The sequence below is a fragment of the Apteryx rowi genome, unplaced genomic scaffold, assembly GCF_003343035.1.
Source record: "Apteryx rowi isolate R43461 unplaced genomic scaffold, aptRow1 scaffold_740, whole genome shotgun sequence".
NCBI classification, from domain to species: domain Eukaryota; kingdom Metazoa; phylum Chordata; class Aves; order Apterygiformes; family Apterygidae; genus Apteryx; species Apteryx rowi.
Window position 1 is genome coordinate 296634 of NW_020451028.1, and position 25473 is coordinate 322106.

At 42.0% G+C, this 25473-nt stretch overlaps 2 protein-coding genes across 8 annotated transcripts in view; one reads left to right on the plus strand and one right to left on the minus strand.

The window, feature by feature from the left end:
- Positions 1-6787, plus strand: part of FIP1L1 (factor interacting with PAPOLA and CPSF1) — a 37778-nt gene extending 30991 nt beyond the window's left edge. For 4 of the 6 annotated variants that reach the window (XM_026087919.1, XM_026087922.1, XM_026087921.1 and 1 more), the window contains 3 exons: positions 1335-1566; positions 5586-5723; positions 6466-6787. In XM_026087919.1, the coding sequence (XP_025943704.1) occupies positions 1335-1566; positions 5586-5723; positions 6466-6613 (518 nt within the window). In that variant the 3' untranslated portion in view covers positions 6614-6787. The remainder of the gene's footprint in view (positions 1-1334; positions 1567-5585; positions 5724-6465) is intronic. The other 2 variants (XM_026087920.1, XM_026087924.1) reach the window with 2 other exon arrangements.
- Positions 6788-8093: 1306 nt separating this feature from the next.
- Positions 8094-25473, minus strand: part of LNX1 (ligand of numb-protein X 1) — a 70590-nt gene continuing 53210 nt past the window's right edge. For both annotated transcript variants that reach the window (XM_026087927.1, XM_026087928.1), the window contains exons 7-10: positions 19994-20171; positions 17519-17747; positions 8885-9043; positions 8094-8386 (exon numbers count right to left, since the gene is read on the minus strand). In XM_026087927.1, coding sequence (XP_025943712.1) covers positions 8251-8386; positions 8885-9043; positions 17519-17747; positions 19994-20171 — 702 coding nt within the window. In that variant the 3' untranslated portion in view covers positions 8094-8250. The remainder of the gene's footprint in view (positions 8387-8884; positions 9044-17518; positions 17748-19993; positions 20172-25473) is intronic.

Genomic DNA, 25473 nt, shown 5'->3' on the forward strand with positions numbered 1-25473 from the left:
CACCATCTTAAGCTTCTGCCAAAGCTTTCTGGGGCCTGCGTACCCCAGTCGTTGTAGGCAAGGCAGTCTGAACACAGCTGTCTTGAGAACCCGTTGCCTTTATGGCTTGGCAATATTAAATACAGCAGCAGTGTTTTACGTTGTTCAGTGGGTGCTTATATTAATTATACTATTAATTTCTCTTTGCAACACCATGGAGTCAGGTGAATATCGTTCTGATTTTATAGATTATGAAGTAGAACTCCAGCAAGTTACTGACAGCTGTACGATTCTTTGTTAGCAAAGCGGGTAGGCGGAGATGGAAACTCCTGACCTCTGTGCTCAAGTCCGCTGGAGAGCGCTGTTTCCAGTTGAATGCTGCCGCCCGCATGTTCGCAGGATGCATCCAGGGGCTTCGGGAGGGGGCAGGGCAGGGCAGAACAATTGGACCATTAAGACTAGTAGTTATTTATTATATCCGAGCTGACCGAATGCAGTGGAGATGCACGCCCCTTCTCTCCCACCGTTACCTAAAACAGTTGTGAGACAGTGTGGTGTTGTGACTTCTTTCCTATCCGTTTCTTCTGTAAGCATTTTGTCTTTTAGTTGAAGACAAAAAATATACTTCATTTACTGAAACTGTGTTATATTTTGGTGGTAATATTGATTGTGCTGAGCATTCATTAGAAATGCTGTCTTAGGAAGTGTAAGTGGAAATGGTATTTCTTCTCCCCAAAATGAATTTATAGAAGAGACTTCTAAAGTTACTATTACATTCTGTAATCAAAAATGTATGGCAAAGCACAGTGTACAATATGAACTAGTAAATAAGAACACTGGGAGTAGCTAACATGTTGTACTTTAAATACAACTATTTTAAGGGACAAAACATATACAAAAATACTAGCATCTAAATATAAAGTTGGAAGTATCCTTTTTCCTTGTTTTTCTGAATTGTACTTCCGGAACCACTGTGTTTCAAAGGCTGTTCTGTTTTTTGGTTGTTCTTGGGTTTTTGTTCCCCCAAAACAAAGTCATTTGACCACATAAAGTCAGATTCTTTCAGCAAAGCTTTGCACAATATTTATTCTTTTTCTAAAAATTTAGACATTCTTTGTAGTGTATATCCTGGATCTGTACATCTTCATAACAAATATTTAAATGAGTGGCAGAGGCCTTTATTAGCATCATGGAAAAATGCAGAGTTTGCTCATAATTAACTTTTATATGAAAGAGAAAGATTGGAAAATGTCACTGGAGGAGGCTAACATCTGTGCATTCAAGCATGAATAGTATTACAGTTTTCATATGGTATCTGATTTTGTTCTTTCTAATACCAGCATCTCTTTCTTTAGTCACCTTTCCGCACCTTGCAGGTTCTGCTCCTTCATGGTCTAGCCTTATGGACACCAGCAAACAGTGGGACTATTATGCACGAAGAGAGAAGGATAGGGAGCGTGAGAGAGAGAGATCCCGAGATCGGGATCGGGACCGGGACCGGGACCGAGACCGAGACAGAGATCGAGAACGTACCAGAGACAGGGAAAGGGACCGAGATCACAGTCCAACTCCAAGTGTGTTCAACAGGTTAGTGAAACGTCTTAACATGCTGTAATACTTTGTTCAGAACTGTGTCCACATTAAATCGGACACTTCATCATTAAAGTTTAGTGTACAGCGGTATATTCCAAAGAGACAGGAGGGTGTGGCTTTTTCCCCCTCCCCCTTTTCTGTTGGAAACTATAATTAAATTTGTAAATGTAAAACAGAAGTGTGAAAACGAAAGTATACGTCCAAACTGGTGCTTCACAAATTAAATGTGATTTAAGCCTTGTGTATAAGGAAGGTAACTGGCTCTCTTTGACCTCAGTAGTTTTAGAAAAATCTATAGAAATATTAAATGAATCTTAGTTCCCATTTCAGTGCCAAGAGCAACGTGGTGCAACATTTGACCTTAATGTATTATTGGCTGCTAAAATTGTTAGCTTGGTTATTAGCACTGGCTAGATAATAATTTGTTCTGCCTCTTATAAATTATTATTTTAAGGTCAAGAACTTTTTTTAAGACAACTACCCTCTACTGGGTTTTCAGCACTCTAATTGCTTAAAAAAGAGAGAGAGGGAGAGAGAGATGCAACTATTCTTTGGTTCATGTGCACAAGTACAAAGCATTTAATGTTGAACTTGCTGTGACTCCATAGAGCAGAGGTCTATAGGCTTGCCAGATCTTTCTAAATTTACTTTGCTCAGTATTTGAGCAAAGTATTTTGGAGTAAACCTTGACTGCTTTGCTTACTGTTTTCTGTTCAGTTTCAAGTTTGCAGAATATATGTGTTAGCTATTAAGCTGATTGTATTTTCCAATTGTTTTACGCTGTGGAGAATGAGAACACCCAGAGCCAGCGTTACTTAGCTGGAATTTTTTGCTTGATAATCATTAGCTAAAGACCTAAACTGGGTGCAAGAAAGCTGATTTTCCATTTATGCGGATGCTGAGGTTATTGTGGCGATGTCCTCTCCTGTATGCATGTTCTGTGTTACAGGGTCAGTTTCTAAGAACTCAAGACCAATCTAAACATCTGTTTCTCAGACAGCTTGATTGAAGGCCAGAAAGAAGCCTGGTCATTCAAGGGTGCTTGAAATGAATCTTAATAGCTTCCAGGCCTAGAGAAATCTCTGTGCTGCTGCCAGAGTTATCTGTAAAAGAGGGGGAAGAGCAGGCCTCAACTTTTTTATGTGACTAAATTATCCACCATCTGTAGCAAAGCTGTTGCCACATGGCTATGTAAGAAAATGGGAGGCCCTTAACTAGTATGAGTTGGTTTGAGAGTAACAGAGAAGATGGAAGAGGTTTAAGAAAGACAGAACGTGCAGACACAATAATGTCTTTTTTCTTCCATTTTTTTTAAGAAGGTTTATTTTCAATTTCATGCACTTAAAAAAAAAAAAAAAAAAAAGCTATGAGGAATAGAATGCGAACTATTTTAAAGATTGCACAGATGCATTACTTCTACTTAAATCGCCTTTGTTTAAATTTAAGCAACACTGCAACACTGTTGTGACACATCACATCATTTTTAGCTTTTTACTGTGCAGAAATTATTGCTATATATGTTTTTAGCAATTCTTTTCCAAGTAAAGAGCCTATATTTGTACTATTACATTTCTTAAAATTGTAAGAAAATAGGAATTAATTTTACTCTATTAGTATAACTAAAATGTGGTTTAAAAAAGGAACCTTGAGCTTTCTTTGTATTCTAGTCTACCTTTACTCAACTATCCTCAGAAGAAATTGTGCATTTGCATTGTATTTCATTCTCTGCTCCCTTGGAAGGATGCCACTCTTTTTGGACTGTGATCCCTTCTGCAAGGACCATGTCCTCCTTTCTGTTTTTATAGTTTCAAGTCAATTAGTTATCAGCCAAATTCTGAATTTAAATTTTTTTGGTGGTATTGTACCATATTGTGGCTCTTTCTCAGTAATTTTCCAAAAAACTTCTGAAGTCATGGAACACAGTTATCCATACAGCAGAACAGGCTAGGGTCTGTCTGGCTAGAAAGCAGCTTTGCAGGAAAGGACTTGGGGTTCAGATGGACAGCAAATTGAATAGGATTCAGCATTCTCTGTACGATGAAGGTCAAAACGTACTGGACTGCATTAGCGTGTAGCCAGCAGGATGACATTATTCCCCTCGTATTCAGCCCTTGAGACCACATCCAAAGTGCTGTGCCCAGTTTTGGGATCCTCAGTATGAAAAAGACATTGAAAAACTGGAGAAAGTCCAGTGGAGGGCTGCCAAGGTGGTTAGCAGCGCTGAGGGAAGTGGATTTGTTTAGCCTGGAGAAGAGAAGGCTAATGAAGGATCTAACTGCTCTTCCTAACTACCTGATGGGTGGTTATAGAGAAGATAGAGCCAGGCTCTTTTGCAAGGCTCACAGAGAAAGGACAAGGTAACAATCCCAAATTGCAGCAAGGGGAATTCCAATTAAGACATTGGGTGGTCAGGTACTGAGACAGGTTGCTCAGAGAGGCTGTGGAATCTCCAGCCATGGAGATATTCAAAGCTTGCCTAGACAAGGCCCTGAGCAACCTGACCCGACACTTAGTTAGTTAGCTTTGTGTTGAATAGGGGTTATATTGTTGTTGGAAAACTGGGATTTTTCTGAGCTTTCTTTGGTGCTTCTCTATGCTGTCTTAAGCTGCTAATTTGTAATTCTTGAAACTTGCTTCGTAATATAATCAAAGTTTCATAGAAAGACTGGAGCTCTTGCTTCAGACATTCCCCCTCTGTGTTTTCATGCATAGCTGTAACAAGTTACTGATGTATTTGTTCTCATTTGGGAAATGGTCACTGGATCCAGGTTATGGCAAATAAAATTGTTTTGCTCTAAATTCTTGTTGCTCCAGGGTATGAGAAATCTCTTTAGGGTTGAGCTGYGCTCCTTGCACGATCTGTCTGATCTGTTCAGTGGAACCATATGGATTCTGCTACTATCAGGGACCTCAGGAAGAGACTTTTTTTTATGGTAAATGTTGGCAAAGATTGAAAGCACGAAGCACTTAGTTCTTGTACCAGCTTAATAGCATCTGAGTTCTTACACATTTTAGTTACTGTCTCAGAAAGCCTGGTCACATTGTGCATTTCTTTGGGACTTGGCTGGGAGCTTCTGAACTATGGTGACTGAGGCTTCATGTAATATATTAAAATAGCTGTAGTAAGTAAGTAAGTTCATTGTTATTGAGGTGTGGTTGGCAAAGGACATCTGGATACTATAGCTGGGTATGATTTTCTTTACTCAGTAAAGAAATGATATTATGCTATGCTAATACAGCATTTGGGTGCCATTGGCTAAATATAGATACTACTATCACTTTTTAAATTTCACAAAACTCTTACCACTGCCCTTCTCATCAAGACAAAACATGAAAATATAGTCTTAAGTAGGACTTCAAATTCTTGTACAGCCTGCAGTATTTAGTTTTCTTACCAGCTTTGTGGCAGGGAAGGGCTTGTGGTAATCCCAGAGAGGAGTGGAAGTAGGGACAGCATTGGCATTGTAGAGAAACTAATTTAAAAAGCAAACCAAACCACTGAGTATATTTTACTGTCAGTTTCTTTGTTCCTAGCTTTTCCTTTCTTGAAGCTGATGTAAGGAAATAAGTCAAGTGTACCAAAAGTTTAATTTAATTTACCCATATGCCTTGGAACATCTAAAAGATGTGCTGATAAGTGTGTGATATGCACACWGAACTGAAAACATTGCTAAAGTTTATGTAGAATTGTACTTCATTCACAGCTAGATACAAATTTAAGCTCACTGCTTGATAACGCCTATATATATTTAATGCAACACTTGTGTTGTTTGTTATTTCTTTCTTCCATTTTTATAGAGCACTCCCCTTTCAAAATGGCACTAAATCCTAGTAGTCTAGTGTATAAGGTAAAGAGCCTTAATGTCTTTTTAGCATATGTTGTGGATCATGTTTATAAACCCAGAAAAAACATTAAGTTTCTTCTGATGTTTATCTTGGTGCGTGGAAGAATTGCTTTTTATATATTGCTTTAGTGTTACTGTCCTGAAAAGATCTTCTTTTTTTTTAATCAGTGATGAAGAACGATACAGATACAGAGACTATGCAGAAAGAGGCTATGACCGCCATAGAACAAGCAGAGAGAAAGAAGACCGACACAGAGAAAGGAGACACAGAGAGAAGGAAGACACTAGGCACAAGTCATCTCGAAGGTTTGATTTTTAATAGGATATGAAAGACTTGACCAGTTTAAAAAAATAAATTTTAAAACGAACCCCAAACTGGAGTCTTCTGGAAAGGCTGTAAACACTTAGATGTACTACTTGGAACAAGTCTGCCATATAAAATGTGGACAGACAAAATGAGATGTTGGCCCCAATAATTTCATGTTGAGTGATGTATAATACAGTCTTAGCTAGTGAACAGAAATTATGAATTTGGGGACAGAAGGGGAAAAGTGGTAGGTCAGAAAGAGGCAGAGTGAAGCTAGTATTCAGCAGCATTGCATAAAAACTTAGCAGTGATTCTTACAAAGTAAGTAAAAGAACTCTTGTGTTCACTTGATACAAATGTTCAACTAAATCCTTTTAAAGTTTGAAATAAAGGTTAAGTCAGGGGAAAGGGATCAGTAAGAATTTAAAACTCTTTAATGGATGCCAGTAGGGACATGATATTACTAAAAGTATTGCAATTTGAATATGGGTTACAAATGTGAAAAATCATTCAGATTTCCCAGTAAAAAGTACAGCATGAGAGGGTATATGTACCATGCCATCAAAAATTCAGTTTGACCCTGACATCCAAATACTRTGTGGGACAGAAAAAGTGCAGGTGCCAGTTTTCAAATACAAATGCAAAGACTAATTACTCAGTACTTTGCTATTAAATGGGGCCTGACGTGTCATGCCTACCTGTGCAATGATACGAGGTATTTTTCCCCTGTTTTTATTTTAGTAACAGCAGGCGCCGTCACGACAGTGAAGAAGGGGACAGCCACAGAAGGCACAAACACAAAAAATCCAAAAGAAGCAAAGAAGGAAAAGAAGCCAGTGGTGAACCTGCTCCGGAACAGGAAAACACTGAAGCTGCCCCTGCAGAATAGGCTTGCGTGATTTTTGCCTACTTGCGTATATATTAGTGCCAGAAATAGATTACTATAAATCCTGTTATTTTTCTGGATATTAAAATAATTTGCTCTTAATCTTGTTCTGTTAGTATGAAATCGAAGGTTACTTTGGTTTTTTTTGGAAATAAAAGAATGAATTTTTCATGTTAAGATTCCTGGACTGACTTTGTCTTTTAAGAAACAGTGAGAAAATTCTGTTTGAGATCTAGACGCTGATGCTCTTGAAGTATGCGTAGGGCTAGAATTCTCCTTATTAAATTGTCTCCTTTTTTCCATAATCCAGGAGGAAGGTTGTTCTTCTGGGTTTAGAAGCAGTTTGCATTCACTTTATTATAAACTGACATCTGGAATGGTATGCATTTAGTATAGCCCTTGGAGTTCATATCTGCAAAGGTCATCCTTTACTACAGGGACAAGGAGGAATTCCAGACACTTTGAGAACCTTGTTCTGAAGTGAAACAGCAAAAAAATGGGAAACCTGGAAAGCTGCTGACTGGCTTTAGTCTAATGGAATGCTGACTGTAGTGATCTTGCACTTGGTAATTATGCCTGCTTTGTGTGGGTGCGTAAGCTGGACATCTGTCCTACTGCTTTTCAGTGGCTTAAGAGAAAATTCATTGTAGTCTGTGTTAGAGGGGGATGTCGTCCCTAACATGGTAAAGATTAACGAACACATCCTCTTCCCATTGTTAGCCTTTGAGGAAAAAATAAAAGACTTCAAAACTTGGGTAGTTTGCAGAGAAAGGTAAAGAACTATTTTAAAGAAAAAATAAATCCATCATCACTTTCAGATTTACTGCAGTCAGAACGGTATCAAGTGAGACTGGCATGGCAGTCCTGCAAAAATCATACTGCCTTGTCAGGGCAGTATTTAAAAGTCTTACTTGATGACATTAGCAGAGTGCAGTGTACTTACTTATTTAAAAAAAATATTTCTATGTAAAAATCCTAGATTTATTAGTATTAATTAGAAGCTACCAGGGGAACTAGTTCTTTTGGTTTGGGGTGAAAATAAAATAATGTTTGTACAAGTACACAGTTACAGTTATTTTTAATAATTTTTGAAGTAAAATTTAATTCACAGCTTTACAGACTAACAAACAATACTTGAAAGTCTTGAAAATACCAGCTTCATGCTGCCCATGAAAAGGTACAGATAATCAAAGTGCTATTAATGTGTTGGGTAAAAACCTTTAACTGATATTTTTCAATTAGAAAAGTACTTCATCAGATTGCTAGGAATTTTTCCATAAGTTACTCATAAATTTCTTTTTATAAATCAAAATAAAGTGGGTGAACAGGAGCTATTGCTGCTCCTTAAATTTTATGGTTATTATAATGCATTATAAATATTAAAAAAAAAAAACCAAACCCAAACTTAAGAACATGGGAAGCAAAGACTTAAGTCCATAACTTAAATCATCCTGAAGTGATTCTCTGACAGGTGTCCCTGCTTTGCCTAAACTTGACTTTTCTTGATATGCAGGTTGAAATTTTACAAACCTTTTCTTTTTAAACACATTTGATCCCCCCCCAAAAAGTGAGGACGACTGACATCCATGTTTTCCTGTGTTAAATTAAATTACTTGCCATACTGTCTGTGAAGACTTGTTTTATAAAAAAGTGCCAGGCCAGGATGCAATAGTGAGAGTAATTTTTCCTTTCAGTTCTTTGAGCATCCTTGCCAAGCAGGCATGCATCATTCCTGATGTGTTCCTGCCGTTGACAGCAAGGAGGATGTCGCCGCATCTGAAAAACCAAAGGCATAGATGAGAGAACCATTAAAAAAGGTGACATCTTGTCTTAAATGCTTGCAAATGCTAAAGCATGTCCTCAAGTCAGAGGGGTGGGGCAGGGGGGGAATATAATCATTTTTAAGCTGGGGATGTAGGGAAGCTTCTGTGTGATGGCTGCTACTTTGTAGACTGATTTCCTCCTTGCCCCCTCAACTTATAATACATATCTTTTTACTTATGCCTACACTGCTTGCTCTAGATCGGAAACATACATCTATTCTACTATGATGGCAAATATGTTGAAGTTCAGGAAAATAGCCTATTTCCAGATCTGTCAGAGTTCAATTCTGTAATCCACTGAGCTCACCAGAAAATTTAAATGCACTCATATGCAGTATACTTTTCTATCAGCAAGTCCTTTCTTTTCTCTACACTGTATTCATGTAAAAAAATTATGAACTAGATGAAAGAATTACTTAAATACTACTTTTTATTAGATAGTTGTCATTACCTAATTCTTCCATCATTATATGCTGGTGTTCCCCCAACAATGGATTTGATAAAGAATGGTTTGTTCCCAGTATGTTCTTCATAACCTCCTACAATGCTGAAGCCAAGACTTCCTGCTGTATTTCTTCGTAATATGATTTCTTTGCAGCTATACAAATACCTGAAACAAACCAGTTTAATTAGTGTCTTACAATTAACTTTAGATTCTGATGAATCATTAATGATTCATCTGCTTTTTCATATACTAGTAGAGTGTTTTGAAAACAAAATAGCGCCAAAGTTCTACTATATTCAACACCTATACTTTCCTTCTCCTTTTGTAGTAYTGTCGTCTACAGCTAGTTAACCTAGAAGTACAAATTACTACCTAATCTTGGCTTTAAATGATGAAATCATTTGGTTCCTAGGACAATAAGTAATGCAAATGTTTCAGTTGCAATTGAAAATGATAAAAATATTTTAACTGAGACTCGATTTAACATTTGTAAACCATAGCTCTAGAAAGTGCATTTCACCTGTCTAGTACAAGTCCAGTGGCTTGTTTTAGCTTCCAGATAAGAGCCTGTTTGTGATTAACTGTTTCATAAGTAGTCAGGCATTAGGAGATACATTAAAGACAGATATGAACTATGGTGCACATCAAAACTAAAAAATTTCAAGGCCAGTAAAATAAGCCAGAGCTACAGAAATTGTGACGATCACACACAGAAGAATACCAGTGGAAGAAGGAATTTTCAGCTTTTCTTCTCAAGTAATGTGGCAACTTGTAGCTGTAGCATGGAAAACTAGAGAAGCATGTTGTACATTTGAGTCCTGGAAAGACATTGTTACAGAGCACTGATATTGCTGTCAAGAAGATAGTGAGGACAAACTATAAAGATTAGTGCAGTGTTTTATGGCAAGTGGTCTGAAATCTGCCTCTCCATCTTTTTGTCTTCTTATTTATGACACTGTAAGTTATGCTAATTCAAAGCTTAGTTGAAACAAGGAATAGGGGACAAGGGAGAGCAGGATGGGTGACTAGACTCTTGCAGTGTGTTTGCATATTGCTCATGTCTGAGTACATTAATTTGATTTTTTTTTTAACCAAGCAGAAAAACAACATTAATTTCATTAGATACACAGCAACAGAAATTTCTGGCCTTAATACATTAGCCAGTCCTCATTATCAGTTTGCCCAAGAATGACTGAGGAGTCTGAAAAGCCTTTTGCTAGTCCAAATCTGAAATGTTAGGCTGGGCTACAGCAAGTAACTGTTACAAATTCTATTCAGAGTTTCTAATCAAGGAATTGCTGACCCTTGTACAGAAGGGCAGCTAACTTAATTTTATCTTAATGACGAATGTGTCTAGTTTTTAAAATTTCATTTGTCAAATAATGCTTTTACTGTGTTTCACAGCAGGATTCTTAGTAGTACTATATTAGTCCCCCAGGGTCTACAAATACTCACCTGCTGCCAGGATGGTAGGCATATAATATTTGCACAAGAATTTGTTGGCTGCTAATGTAAGAAACAGATGACATTTGGTTCTTTCATCAGCAGCCAGGCATTATTACTTTACCATCTGTGGGCTTTTTAAATGTGCAAAATCACTTAAAACCTCTATGTTCGATGGTTCTTAGCAAAGTCATGACCAAGCAATGCCAGGATTCAGCCATTAATAGTAGTAGTGCTATAATCACAGACTCACAGAATCGCTGAGGTTGGAAGGGACCTCTGGAGATCATCTAGTCCAACCCCCCTGGCTCAAGCAGGGTCACCTAGAGCACCTTGCACAGGATCGCATCCAGGCGGGTTTTGAATATCTCCAGAGAAGGAGACTCCACCACCTCTCTGGGCAACCTGTTCCAGTGCTCTGTCACCCTCACAGGGAAGAAGTTTTTCCTCATGTTCAGATGGAACTGTCTGTGTTTCAGTTTGTGCCCGTTGCCTCGCGTCCTGTCGCTCGGCACCACTGAAAAGAGTCTGGTCCCATCCTCTHRACACCCTCCCTTCAGATACTTGYACACGTTGATAAGATCTCCTCTCAGCCTTCTCTTCTCCAGGCTRAACAGGCCMAGCTCTCTCAGCCTTTCCTCATAAGAGAGATGCTCCAGGCCCCTAATCATCTTTGTAGCCCTTCGCTGGACTTGCTCCAGTAGTGCCACATCCCTCTTGTACTGGGGAGCCCAGAACTGGATGCAGTATTCCAGATGTGGCCTCACCAGGGCTGAGTAGAGGGGGAGAATCACCTCCCTCGACCTGCTGGCAATGCTCTTCCTGATGCACCCCAGGATACCATTGGCCTTCCTGGCCACAGGGGCACATTGCTGGCTCATGGCCAACTTGTCCAGCGTTGATTTTGGGAGGCAGGGGTCTACTCCCTGTCTGAAGGAGGACATTGCTGAAATTGAAAGGTTATAAGGCTCAGTCCTAATTTCTTAAAAAGCAAAAGTCTACCAGGTAAAGACACAAGAGAAGAACATAGTGAAGGCAAACAAGGCATACCTTCTGTAAGATTATCAATTACCTGGTCTCCATCAGACTGTAAAGCATAAACAAAGCCTATGCTAGATTCAAATAAAACACACATGGCACACTGGCAATGGGACTACTTTATGGTGTACCTAATATTATCAAGCCAAAAAATATTTTTCCCTTAATGTGGTAGCTGAGTTTCAGTTGTCCATTGCCTTTGCATCATAACTTGAATCAGAAGAAACCGATGCTGGAATGTTGCAGAACACATAACTTTGGTTTCCTTTGGGATGAATTAAGTGGAGTTTACTTCCTGCCAGTATTAGCTTTGGAATTTAATAGTCAGCGTAACATCACTGTTTCTCTGATCATCTTGCAATGTTCCTACTTTGCAGGTTTGCAGGGAGCTACTGGTTAGAGCCAGACTGGGAAGTTATTCCCTCTCATTTGAAATCAGACCTAAAACCACCTTATGGGTATAGCTGTCATCAACACAGCTGTTTTGTTTTGGAGCTAGTTAGGATATTACTCAGTGAAGGTATTCACCAACCCTCTCAGCTTCAGACTGAACACACAGCAGGGGCCCTACCATGTTTGGAGAGTGTGTCCCTCACCATCTTGATGGACAGGACCAAGCACATTGGATTCTTTGTATCCCAGTGGACCCATAAGGGGCCATATCATACTTTGAAACTTGAGGTTAGTTTTTTAGTGCCAGTGCTGTGTGTGTAGTACCCAGCTAACTCAAGAGCTACATATGATGCCCTTACCACTTGCGTCAATAGTTGCATTGACAATGAGGTCCCACATGAAAACTTTTTTCTGGGGAAGAAAACCACTGTTATGCCAGTGTAACTGTTACTGAGGACATGCTGTAAAGCACAGCCCTACAATTATTGGAAAAAAAAAAGTTGGTTTCGGTGACCTCATTTACAGCACAGCTCAGAGAGCTGTACTGGCAAAAATCTGGCGATAGTAGATGCTAACAGCTGAGCATGGGGCCTCAGAACAGCTGTGCTGCCAGAGGGAGCGCTCATGTAACTCGCTCCCTCAAGTACCCCAGAGTAGGTTTGCACTCAGGAGCAGTAAGCAATGAGTTAACCTTAACTGGCATAATCATACAGTGCATTTGGTGTTGCCCAGCTATTTGTGTAATTATGTGACAAGGTGTATCAGGGACTTGAAAAATACCACAGGAAAAGGAAATGGTCATTTTTCAGCCAGATCAGTTTTTTCAATGGCTGCTATCACCTCCTTGCCTCATTCCAGCACTTGCAGCAGCATTACTACCAAAGAAGTGCCCACAGAACAACAGTCTGAGCTACTTAGATTTGTTTGCCCCTTAAATATTAGAAATTCAGAGAACACTACAGTTTTTTTCATGGCCCAGAGACATACCTGGAGGTTGGCTTTTGACAAAGTGTGAGTGCATATGTTGTATTCACTCTTTTAAATTAATGCCTCAATACCTCCATCCTATGGGATGGAGGGTATAAAAATGGCCGTGTACCGTATACCGGCTATTTATTAATGCTTTCAGAAATGTGGAAAGGATGCTGGGAGTCAGCTGTGTGCAGAGCTGAGCTGTGTGCAATGCGGTTCTTGTTTGCTCTGGCTAGTTCAGTGCCTAAGGAAAGACACCTGCTCTGCTCAAGCAAAGAGCAGCAGAAAGGGAGTTATTTTGTTTGGGTCTGTTTACAGTTGTGTAGTAATAAAGACAAGCTAAAAAAGCACCACAGAGAAAATGAAATAGTGCTGTACTTGCATCATCCAAAGATACTTAGTGTGTTTGAGTAGATTAGTTTTCTGTTGTACCCCAAGACACCCTGATCTGTGCCTCTTGGCCCACTTACTTAAACAACCATAACCCACTAAACTTCAACAGGTCCAAAGAGAACCATCTCCTATATTGGAACAAAGCAATTTACAGTTTACTGCCTCTATGTGTAAATACTCTGACAGAGTTAGAAAGCCGAGGACAAGGAGTAATTTATGTGTGAACTTGCCTCAGATTCAGGACCTGAGGATAAACAGTGTCTAGACACAGGATCCTATCGTTAGAAATACTACATCTCAGCATAATTTACTGATGCACAAGGAATTTAAAAGCATTTTGACCTCATCACCTTCATTTTTAAAGCCTTATTTTCAAGTAACTAAGTATAGAAATTCCCTGCCTCTGTTCCTAAAGTGTAATTAGTCTTATGCTTCAGGAATCAAAATCAATTTGACTTCAGAAGGACTTCAGCAATAGCAGGTATGAAGAACATGAACTTTTTACCCTTGTTACAGTAGATAACTGGCAGTGGAGTGGATGAGTATTTGAGAATTGCTCCCAAAACCCTACAGCCTGGACGGAGTTAACTGGGGAAGTTTCTGCCCTAATTTCATGTTTTATATTCATTTCTGTCCCTGGTTTGCAGAATGACTTTGGACAACTGTCTTTCTCACCTCACTTTGCAGATGAGCAAAAGCACTCATGTGAAGTACTAATGTTTGTAAATGTTAGGACAGGATGATCTATAAAGTAGTTTTAAGTGCTAGCTGGGGGAAGGAAATGTGAGGAGAAAAAGGAAAGGAGAGCAGGAAAACAAGCGAGAGTAGAAGAAACATCACTGTGCGAGGGCAACATTTCTCGCCAGCTGCTATGCATTATTTTCTCTGTGCATGCTTCACAACAACGTTTCCCTCAGACAACAAATGAGACCTGTCTTCCTCAACAACAGTCAAACCAGCTCCTCTGAAGTCAGGCGTCGGGCTGGGATGCTGGACTCCCTGCATCACTCTTTCCTACCACCTCCCAGCCCCTCTGCTCACACGCAGGCCAAGTTTTGACAGATGTCAGATGCACTATTTTATCACCACCACACATTGGATTGTACTACAGAAAGAGCAGAGGAGTTGTTTGTGTGTTATCAAGCTGTATAAAAATGGCCAAGGCCAATTTTAAGATCTTGCAAGAAAAGGGCAGAAATTTAGGTGAGACCTGCCAACCTTAAATTACGGGAGACAGCTTTTGCAAGGTTTTGAGCTTTGGTGCACGGAATCAGATAACCTCTCGCTCTGATTCTGCTACTGACTTGCTCCAGAAAAATGGCTAATTCTCTCACAGTGTTTGTCTCTTATCTGTGCCCATMTCTGTAACATGTATGCAACCCCAGGGAGAGGGCCAGGTTCTGCACTACAGAGCATTACACATTTACCGTACACCAGCCTAAAAAATAAAGGATGTTACAGTTAATCCTGTAGCTATTATTAACATTAGCCTGTTTTCTACTTCATCAGCTGTGGACTGAGATTTGTAGACTCCCGTCAACGTTGTCTAGGGCTTAGCTTATCTCAGGGAGCGCATTTTATAGTACCATCCTTCACAGGAGTTTCAGCAACACTCACAGGTTTTTTAAACACCAAAGGAAAGACTCTCCTCTCCCCTTAGTTTGCTAATCGACTGAGTGTCTTGCACAGTCAGGCTTCCCCTGGGCTCCCTTCCTCGCCTGGTTTAAATAAATCATCTCACTGCATTGCCTTTGCTTTGTAAAGCCACGTCTTTCCCTTATTAGCAGAATTAAAAGAATTCACCATCCAGCCTCTTCTTTTTTAATCTTGCCTGTTCCTTGCCTAGTAGTTTTACAGCCTTTTCTATTTGTTTAGGTTTTTTTCCTAAGGTAGACGTGCCCTGTCCTGCCTATCTTCCCAAACACCTTATGATCCTGCATAGTGCTGATTTTGACATTTCTAGTTTTCTATCAGCTGTACCAAAGGTTCTCAGATTCTCCCACCTTGGAGCAGTCCCTCCAGTAAGTGGTATGACTTTACTATTGGCCTCACAATTTTAATTAAGGTAGCTGAATCTTCACCATCTTTCCCCATCATTGCACATCAGGCACCTTTAGCACGATGGACCTGTCAGAAGTGTATTTGGACAGCATCATTTTCTGCGACAGCTTGGAAAATGTTGCAAGACTTCTGAAAATACCTTGATGTCTACTGGGATGTGATGCTTGCCAAAAGCAAACTGGAAGCCAGATAGGGAAAAGCTAAATGCTCAGACTGGAGGGAAATGAGTTAATATGATACGCGTTCTGGTGAGGGCTGAAGGGCTTCCAGATGTCTGGTGCAGGCCCTAGAGAAGCAGTACAAGAGTAAGAGGGTAACAGCATTCACACTGGGTAAGATTGAAGGGTCTGATAAACACCTAATGCGCAAGCCCAAATCTGACCCTTGCGCCCCTAGTCAACCAACCAACTACTACTACAGATGAAATACGCCTTTGTTACTGTCAATTTTAATCAGTTTTGGTCCCTGTCTTAATCTGATTTTAAAACTAGCGTACCAGTTCAGCATACTAATCCCGTATTTTTATTTCGCAGAAAAGGGCCACACTGTGTACTGAGTTGCAGCTGGGGATAGAATTACAATGAACTTCCTGTTTTCAGACTTGCTGACACTGGGGCTAATTTTCCTTTAGACTCAAGGGGTGGGAATTGCTGCACACATGCAGCCTTCACAGGGGGAGTACAGTGAGCTTAGATACCGCTTTTAAAAAGGTAAAACCCTCTTTTCCTCCCGAATGTCAAAACAGCACTGACTGTCTGATGTGAGCACTGGGTGCAGGTCTGTAGGACTGTGGAGCTCTGTCCTTCATCTCGGTTACCTAATGCGGACACAGGGACTTCAGGCAGCTGTTGGTAGATGACGACCAGAGAGCACAGGTTTTTGATGCAGCAGGGCACAAATGTGTGAGCCCATCTAGCAATGGGTGGTGACTGAAGGCAAGATTCAGCATTGCAGTTTCAGCTTCCATGAGACCTAGAGGCCATCTCTCCGCTAGGAGTATGGCCTGAACTCCAGTGCCTTCAGATTGCTGTGGAGGTGGTTGAGCTCAGGGGTGCAGAAGAAGTGGGCAGGAGTGAGACTTTTCTAGGCCTGCCTGTCTGCAGTGAGACTGAGGGAGAAAAGTTTAGCATTGCCCTGAGGCAGCAAGTTATGGGCCATCAGTTACCTCCTCTTGCCAGAGATAAGAACCTGGTCCTCTCCACTGGAGGAGGAACCTTTCCTCTGCAAGGGTGGACATGCAGCCTTCCTCCCACTCTCTCTGCGCTCGAGCACAGCCTACACAGTCACTAGCCTCAGAGCAAGCTCCAAAACACGCTAGCCCAAGGCACGGATGTGCTGCTTGGCTGTCACAGTAGGCCTTGCTGCACGGTGTGGAAGGAGCTCGAAATGGCCCAAGCCACAGTGAAGGAAAGAGTTCAACTTGCTGTGTGAGCACAGTCCGCGAGGACAAGTCCTGAAACCACACCTGTGGCAAAAGCTCACTTGTTCCACGGATTGTCTTTTCATGCCCTCTCTTAAAAGAGCAAAAGGGGTAGACAAAAACAGCTACCAGCTTTAGGAACATGCGTAAAACTAAGTAGTAGGCTAAATACTTCATTCCTTGAAGCTGGGGGAGAGAAGAGGGGGTTTCCCTCAGTTAAGAGAACAAATTTCAACTGTGTGATGCTAGTTTTGCGTATTCACAGATTCACGACATATCCTCAGTAAGTATTTCACCTTGGGCAAAATGTCTCTGAAACTGCAGACATGCACGGGGTACACCAAGCCTCTTTGAGAGAATGTAACTACATGCAATGTGGCTTTTATTAATTTTACTAAAATGACAACACAGCTGCTTCCTGTATATGACAAATGTACTTTTTTCAGTCGGGGGTGGGGTTAAAAGAGGTGATTCGGAGATACTGGCCAACTGCACGCACTTTGTAACATCTGGGCAAAGCCAAACAACTCAGCTGCGCTGAGCTGACGCAAAGGGCCGTGCAGCTCGCGAGCCACGGGAGGGGTAGTGCTGCCTTCTGCAGGGTGGTCGATCTGAGGCCCCAGATCAATGGGCTCCCGTATCCCTACAAGCTGCTCCTTTCACTCCCCTAAGTGCCAGATACGGTTTCAAGAACAGAACAGTTCGGGACTCTCTCCTCCCTTGCAAGCAGATCTACGTGTCTGTTTTTCCATGTACACATACCCGGTTACAAAAAGGAGGTATTTAGAATAGTCTGTGACAGAGCCTGGATTTAATTAAGATGTCAGTGCAGTGAATAAAGCCAAAGGAAAGAATTGCCAAAAAATATAAATCTTTCCTCCCACTCCCCTTCAGCAAAAGGATGTAGTTTTTGGACTTACCGTGGCAGTCCCAGCCACATAACCCAGGAGGGCGACCACTCGCTGCTCTCGGAGGTGCTGTGCATGGCCTCGGGGAGCGGTGCCTTGCTCCTCTCCTCCTGGGGTTCGCACGCCTTCATCTCCAGGGCTTTGAGCACCACCGACGAGTTGGTGTTTTTCAGCAGGGCGACGGCCTGGCTCCGGCTGACTCCCATCAGGTCGATCCCATTCACGTTCAGCAGGATGTCACCTGAGACCAATCACATGGATCAGAAAAAACCCTGAAAATGTTTATAAGACTGCCTTCCCCCTTAAAAAACAAGTGAGTCAAAACCAGGCCAAGAACTTGCTGCCTGATGAGAGTATTTGTTAATAGTATCATTTACTGTGAATATGAAGCACATGCTAGTAAACATGCCACAAGTGTGAGAGAAGGGACTAGATCCCCACGCACAGCAGCGAAGCCAGGTTGGATGGAAGCTTTCGTTGTGGTTTCTTGTCATGTTACACCCTGCGTCCAGAGCCAAAGGACACAACCTGGTACGTCAACCAAGCGCTAAATGGTGCTGGYGAATCTTTGTTGGAGCAAGAGGAGGGCCAGGTCCTCTCCGGGCCATAGCTCACCACCCTCCACCTGCAAAAGGCTGAGCGGCAGAGGCACAGAGGATCCYGCTTTGGTTCGTGACAACCCTGCCTCCGGTGCTCTGGATGCTGAGGATTCAGCCTGCACAACCGCTGKGCTAATGCTTGAAACCTCAGGCAACGATTCCCTCCTAGAGCCCATGCTAATCRTACCTCCTCTGCCTCAGCATCTCTAGATAACACAGGCAGCTTCACAGGGACTTGATGCTAATTTAGGCTTTTGAAGCGCACTTCTAAATAATGCCTTCTGTATTTAACCTGAATTTGAAACCCAGAATCTAAAAGCTGGAAGGCGGTTTTCCCCCAGCCCTCCCTAAGCTGAGGACTGCCACTCCAGCTGGCTCTCCATAAAGTTTGCTTTACAGAATAACATATTATTATTTTAATGTTAATGCCTGTTTAAATGGCCACAAGCCAAAATGCCTTTCTGTATGTTTTACTTATAATATATGCACAGCAGCTTTAGAGAAAAGTGCAAAGATGACCTCAATTACTCCGGGGAGAACAATAAAGACATTATTAATGCCATGCTATTGCTTGAAGACACAATCAGCTGCAGTGCAAAGTGCTGCGCTACCCTCTGCAGCACGCTCCAAAGCCTGGCTTTCCCTGGGTGCTCCCACCGCGCTTTGTCCCCAAGTTCCTCGCGGCATGGGCTGTACTTACTGGCACTCCAGGCAGCGCTAAGTGAACATTAGCCTTTTGTTGCAGTCTGCCCTGAGGAGGCAAACAGCAATCTAAGGGCTGCTCTAAAGTGTGCTGGCTTGTAGCTCTGTTATAACATCACATTTTCATTTGTGTCTAATTCTATCAAATTAACTAGGCTGAATTTTCCATGCTGGGTGTCTGCCTCACAAGGAACATTTTTGGAGAATTCATCCCACTGAGAGTCAGTCACTTCTCAGCAGGAGGAAAGGGGAAGCCTGCTGGGTTGCTGCTGTTGTCATGTTCCTACAAAGGTTTGGATGAGAAGCCTTAGCTTCTGCAAGGGGGAGGTTCCTGGGAGTGCTGGCACCAAGCATGCCGTGGCCCAGGCCGGAGGGGCTCAGCAGGACCGCAGCTCCACAGCGCCACATTCAGCTGCCCCCGTGCTGCGAAGAGCCAGGCCATCACTTCCCCTTGTGCTTGGGATTTCCCTCTGGCTTCTGAACAGTGCCTCGGCTGATGCTGAGCACAGGGAGCCAACAGCAGGGGGATGCAGAGCTGTGTGCTCGCCGGGCGCAGGGGGCTGAGGCACTCGGCTCTTGGAGACACAACGTCCCCAGAGTGCAGAGTTTCACTGTTCTGCTACTGTCCACCAGCTCCTGCAAAACCCACTGATAAGATACGCCCATCTTACTCTAATTCTTGTGGAGGAAGAGAAACTGTTAATGCTACCATTTACCCTGTTAGCTCAAGACCCAAACAGAGGTATGAAATCAATGGTTCTGGATGTGATATTGAACCACAAGGCATTAACATTGCTTCATATATGATGGTAATTCTACTCCTTTATTTTTCATCTCTTCAGAAGTCAGAAATGATATGAAAAGCACAAAAAATTGCATCAAGAAAACATTAAGGTTGCACAGTGAAGCTCTCGGTAGTTAGGAGATGATGGTGCAAACTCATTTTTCTGTGCAAAATTAATGTGGCTCCTACTTTAATATCCCTACACCACATTTTACAGTGACGGTTACTGCTGCTTATTATAACTTTTCCGGTAGCTGACTTGAGACGCTCTAATCCGACATGTCCCAACAGAAATCTGTGGGACAGCAGAAGGTGTCAGGGTGTGATGCTCTTTCACCATCCCCCTGATCTTCAAAGGAAGCCTTTGAATTAAAGCAGGCCTCCAAAACCCACTATTTTTACCTGTTTTTATCCTGCTGTCTCTGCTGATAACTCCTCCAGGTTCGACGCTTATCACATAGATAGGCAAATCCCACTCCCGGTTAGTGGCTCCGCCTGCAACAGTCATTCCCAGGGACTCGGTGTGAGCTTTCTGGACAGCCACAACTTTCTCGTGGCAGGTGACAGCGTGCAAGGCACTCTGTGGTGGGGAAACAGCAAGAACAAATGCAGGGTACATGCAGACGTCCCTCACAGCTTAGGCTTTCTCTGCTGAAATGAATATTCATCAGTAAATACTGAGGGAAGAGCAAAGCACTTCACAACCACCTGCCACTCCTGGCCAGAYGGCAGGCATGATTCTCCCCAGGGCTTTGGCCTCTGAGGAGTCAGAGCTATAACCAAAATAATCCATACTTTAATAGTTAAAGTCAGGCACTGCTTCCACCAAAGTCAGAAATGTTTTACCACTGGGACTAATGGAAACAGGAGTCAGCATTTGAAATGTACATAAGGAATCTGATTTTCAAAAAACAAAAAAAAATGATGTTCTTGATACTAAGATCACCAGCAGTCCTCATATCTTTGGGTATCAGGTCACAATTCTTACCTTGCTGCTTCCAGTCTGAACATCATTTATGTAGTTACGGGAAATAGTACACCAAGGTTAAAGGAATGAAACTCTTGGGGACAGATTAAAAGACATACACTTCACTCGCTATTCCCAATTTCTATGTTTCTATAGAAGGTACTGGCTGAAATACAGTAGAAGAATATGTATTTCAATTCAGAAAATGAGAAGGACTTTTACAGAGTGAAGACCCAGCAGCTTCTGGGGGGCTCTTCTTATTCCTTGTGCCTAAAAGGTCACTGCTTGGTGGTAGCCACCTCTTCTGTCTGGGGAGTGTCATGTATTTCCTTATTCTTCTGCCCAAACAGGAAAAGTTACCTACACACAACCGGTCACACAAATAACAAGTGTATCAGTGAGGGTGAAACAAACTCACAGGCGGCCTCTGGCACGAAAGGCAGCACAAGCTCTAGCACAGCCTGCGAACCGAGTGTCACCTGAACAAATGCATCTAGCGCTTACAGAAAAACTCAAGAGACAAGGACTCTTCTCCAGAAAATCTGGATTTAAACGTTAATTGCTTTGACTTCCTTAAGTATTTCATAAGCTGTGTTCCTGGCACCAACTCCTACTTGCAGAAACAGCACCATCCATTCCAGACTCATTATGTAGACATAATAGACATGCTGCTAAATACATTTCAAATATTAAAAAAAAAAAATCTCATTCACAAGTGTGACCTCACATTTATAATATGCAAAAATAATCTATAAATCTCATTTACAGCCACATTAATGTCTTCCAAGAAATCTGAGATCCCACAAAGACATTCCACCTCAATTCCCGGGCCAACAGCCCTGTGAGCAGAGCAGTTGGGCCCGTGGCTGCTGCGGCAATGACTGCAGTAGAGGAAGGAAGACAGCAGCAAGAGGTTTTTGTGGGAGTAGGAAGGAAAAAAGGAACTGCCTCAGGGGAAATTCTGTAGTGTGGGGACAAATACATGGAAGGTTTGTCTATACATGTACTGGAATGGTTGCTCTTTCAGTTTTTTGGGGTTTTGTTGATGATTTTTGTTTTATTTTACATGGCAGAGCAGGTTATCCTTTTGTTTTGTGCTTTTTAGAGGTGTGTTTGGTGGCACTAATTCCATGCCAGGATTTCTGTGATGCAGAGTCAATAATTAAAAGCAGAACCTTTCACAGCTTAGGAAAGGATTTCAGATGTTTGAATGGAACGACAGCGGGTGCCACCGAGCTTCAGGAACAAAAAAGCAAAGGGGCAGCCCAGAAAGGGTTCTTAGTCACTGGGATAAAGCCCAGCTGTGGTACAGTGGTCTGGGTGTATCACCTCTGACCTGGGCACAACGCAGGTGCAGTGTCAGGGTAACTGGTTTATGATCTGCAGCCAAAGCTAAAAATTTCCAAAGGCTACAACATTCCCTTTTTAAAAATAGAGATGTTCTATTCCAGATCTTTTTTATCCTTCAAAAGATCACCTTTATTTTTGAAGCGTAAATGTTTTAAACATAGTTGTTCCATCTTTGTGCAAACTAAACTTCATTTCGTTTTGTTTCATCCATTTTTGTGCAAAAGTGTCCCTTTCCCCTTGAAAAGGAACAGCTTTCCATCGGGAGAAGGCCACTTCCTGAAGGAAGCAGCATAGGGGCACTACTATTCTTCACAAAAGTGCAGTTTGAGATTTTGTAACAAAATATGAAATTAGAATTAGGTTGGCAACTCAAAACAGTCAGAGCAACCCTGTTACTTATGCTACATCCATTATATCTCAGACACCCAAAATGCTCCTGATAAACCAGTTAATGCTTTGTTTTTGAAGAATCAGTGCAGAAACAAGCAGCTTTCAAAGCAGTGTTTGGGAACAAATTATCATATTACATTTCAATGAAAATTCATAAAAGTGCTGATACTAGTATGTTCAAACACATAGGATCCGTTTTCCTTTGAAGCTACTCTTCCACATGTCATTTTTTATATGATTGCAGATAGAAAGGAATTAGTGTGACTCGGCTGACAGGAAGACAGTGATGAAAGGAAAGTAAAACCTTTTTTAGTAAATACACGTAGGACTTTCTTGGAGGTACTACTGATAAAGAGGACACCAGATAAAAGGCAATGTTTATTCAGTGACTGCATTTCAGTGCATTTTCTTCTAAACAATTGTCCTTCTCTGTCATTTTGAATTGACCTTAGAGGTCAGGAGTAGGAAAACATAGCAGTTCATCCCCTCTTCTTTTTAATTTTTTTGTAAGTTTACTGTGAAATAAATATTTACAGCAGATTATCAGAGCCTCAAGCCATGACGCGTGGCTTGCAGGCAAAGGATACAGCTGTGCCGTGTTGGAAAATGTAGTTCACCTGAAGGCTAATCTACGAATACGGCTGTACATGGTCTGCCCAGGCAACAGGGTGACAGACTTGGGTTTTTTTAGGTACTTCATTTAGGTACTAATTTGTTAGAAAGAATAGGAATAAGAAAACAGTTACAATTAAAAATGAGCGCTATTTAATTAATGGCAAAGCTCCCACTGACTTCAAAGAAGTTGAAACCGGCTTATTTATGCATTATAGCCCTGCTTAACAGCCTCTGCTTCACAAGAAGGTGTTTCCGACATCTTTTCTTTTCTGAATCCAGGCAGCAGCCGCAACAATTTGGGCTTTACATCCCCTGTCTTTGTAGAAAGGAGAACTTAATGAGACCGTGCACAGGCCTGCTCCTGCAGCACGCCATACAGCCTGCGTCCGCCACCACCAGGGAAGGATGTGGCTGTTGCAAACTCTCCTCCTGTTTCTTTAGCGTGCTGTCGGCTGGATGGCTGTTTGCCATTGGCATCGGCCTGAAAGCAAGCCGCTTTCTTGCTCTTTTCAGATGGAGGCAGGCTGTTATGAGGGCAACAACTTGGCCAAAAGGGATTCCTGAGCCATTATATGATCAAGACAACTCGGAAGCTCAAGTTTACTCTTGGCACCGAACACAGCCAAGACTTGGGAGCAAATTCCAGCCTGTATTTACATATATGTCCTACAAGGGAGCTGGTTCTCTCAAAGAGATCATTCTTGACTTGTTAATAGCACTTCCTAGGCTAAGCTCAGGGGAAAAAAAAAAACACCTTAAATTAGTAAGGATTCAAGTTAGCTAGCAATCTCTCTATTAACCGCATGTAATAGTGCAATCCCACTGATGGCAGCAGATAACAGATTCATCAAAGCATGCACCCATAGACACCTCCCTTGACAGTAAAGTGCAGCCAACGAACACTGCGTTGTTTTTGAGCAGAAGCATACATGGTATTAGGACACTGGACAGACCCTAGGCTTGCAAGCATTATTCCTGTACCAGTGCCTGTTCAAAAACAAATACAATTTTAAGTCCACCAAAGCTTGGAGTCTAAAGAGCTTGAATTGCAAATGATGTTCAGTTACACCTTAAGCAAAAAAGCAAGAGATATTGAAACCGACACGCTCATACCATATGAAAGGGCAAATAACACTCCAGTAGTGCCTGTATCAGACCAAAAGCCTACAGTGCCTGAAGCTAATCATGTCTACTGGCTGTACTGATCTACTGCCAGAGCATTTTGTCTGAAATGAGCCTCCACTGCACACACACAAAGCTAAAGGGAGCTGGTAACAGCTCACAGTTTTCTTCTTTAGCTGTGATCTTCCCTGGAAAGTTCCCAAATAGTGGCGCTGGGCAGAAGCCCACAGCAGCATATCCACTGACCCTCTTGGGTAGCTTGCCTCCCTTGTGGCAAACCAGAAACCTCCCTTAGAGCCATGGCCTCGCCAACAAAAGATGATCCATTAGCCTTGAAAGGACTGTTGCAATGTCAACATTGGCTCTTCACAATCTGACAGCTCACCCAAATAATGTTGAATTTATCAAGAATCCCCATCCAATACCTCTTGGTAGAGGAAGAGAAAATGGGTATCTAGCACAGCATATGGGAAAAAAGTCACGTTCCCTAATAATCCCACGTGGTATCGATCAATCAGATCAACATGGTAGAGCTAGCAGGTGCTCAGAGCATCACCAGAAATCTTACAGTAGTGACCCAAGCTAATTGCTGTCCTCCACATAACTCCCTAAGGAAATCATTATTGCATTAGGGAGTAATGCCTTGCAGATGCATCATTACATGGGCAGTATTTGCTACTGGCTAGTAGCTACCGAGCACCAGCCCTGCATTTGGGGATAAACCTGTTCATCCAGTCTCGCCTTAGCAAGGGCTGTGATTGTGACTTCATGCAAAAGGAAAGTGAAACAGAGGAATAGAGCCTACCCTATTTTCCTATACATAAAAACACTAAATAAATGTAGTTTAAAAAAAAAAAAAAAAAGGAAAGGAAAGGAAAAGCAGCTAAGAGTGGGTATTTATAAACATTTGTAAAGGGCGGAGTGAAGCTTGCCTCCTGGCTGGCAGCTGTGCACCCAGTCTGGCAGCTGGCAGCGCAGTCCCGAGGTCTCCTTAAGGACACAGCTGGCTGCCCATCCAGCAGGGCAGATTTAACTGAGCCCTGCCTGTCTGCCTTCCTGACTCCCTCCCTGCGCCAGCGGGAAGCTGGCCCTGACCCAGCTCTCCTGTTGGGGACTCCAGCATGCTCTCCACAGCCTGGATGATGGATCCCAGAAAAAACAACAACCGCCTGCCACTGTCTCCTCCTCATCTGCTGACGCTCCTGTGCCACAGCTGTACCTCTGTGTTTTGTAGATCGAGCTCAGGAGGGTTTGCACAAGTGGCAACTCTCAGAGAGATTAATGTAATTAACCAGCCACAGGACTTTCAATTTAGTGAAATAAACAAATTCAACTTCTGCAAGGGTATTTTTGCATACGGTCAAAATAAGTAGAATCCAATGTGATTACCTTACATTAAAGGTAATCCCAAGCCAATTTCTTTCATCAAGAACACCTC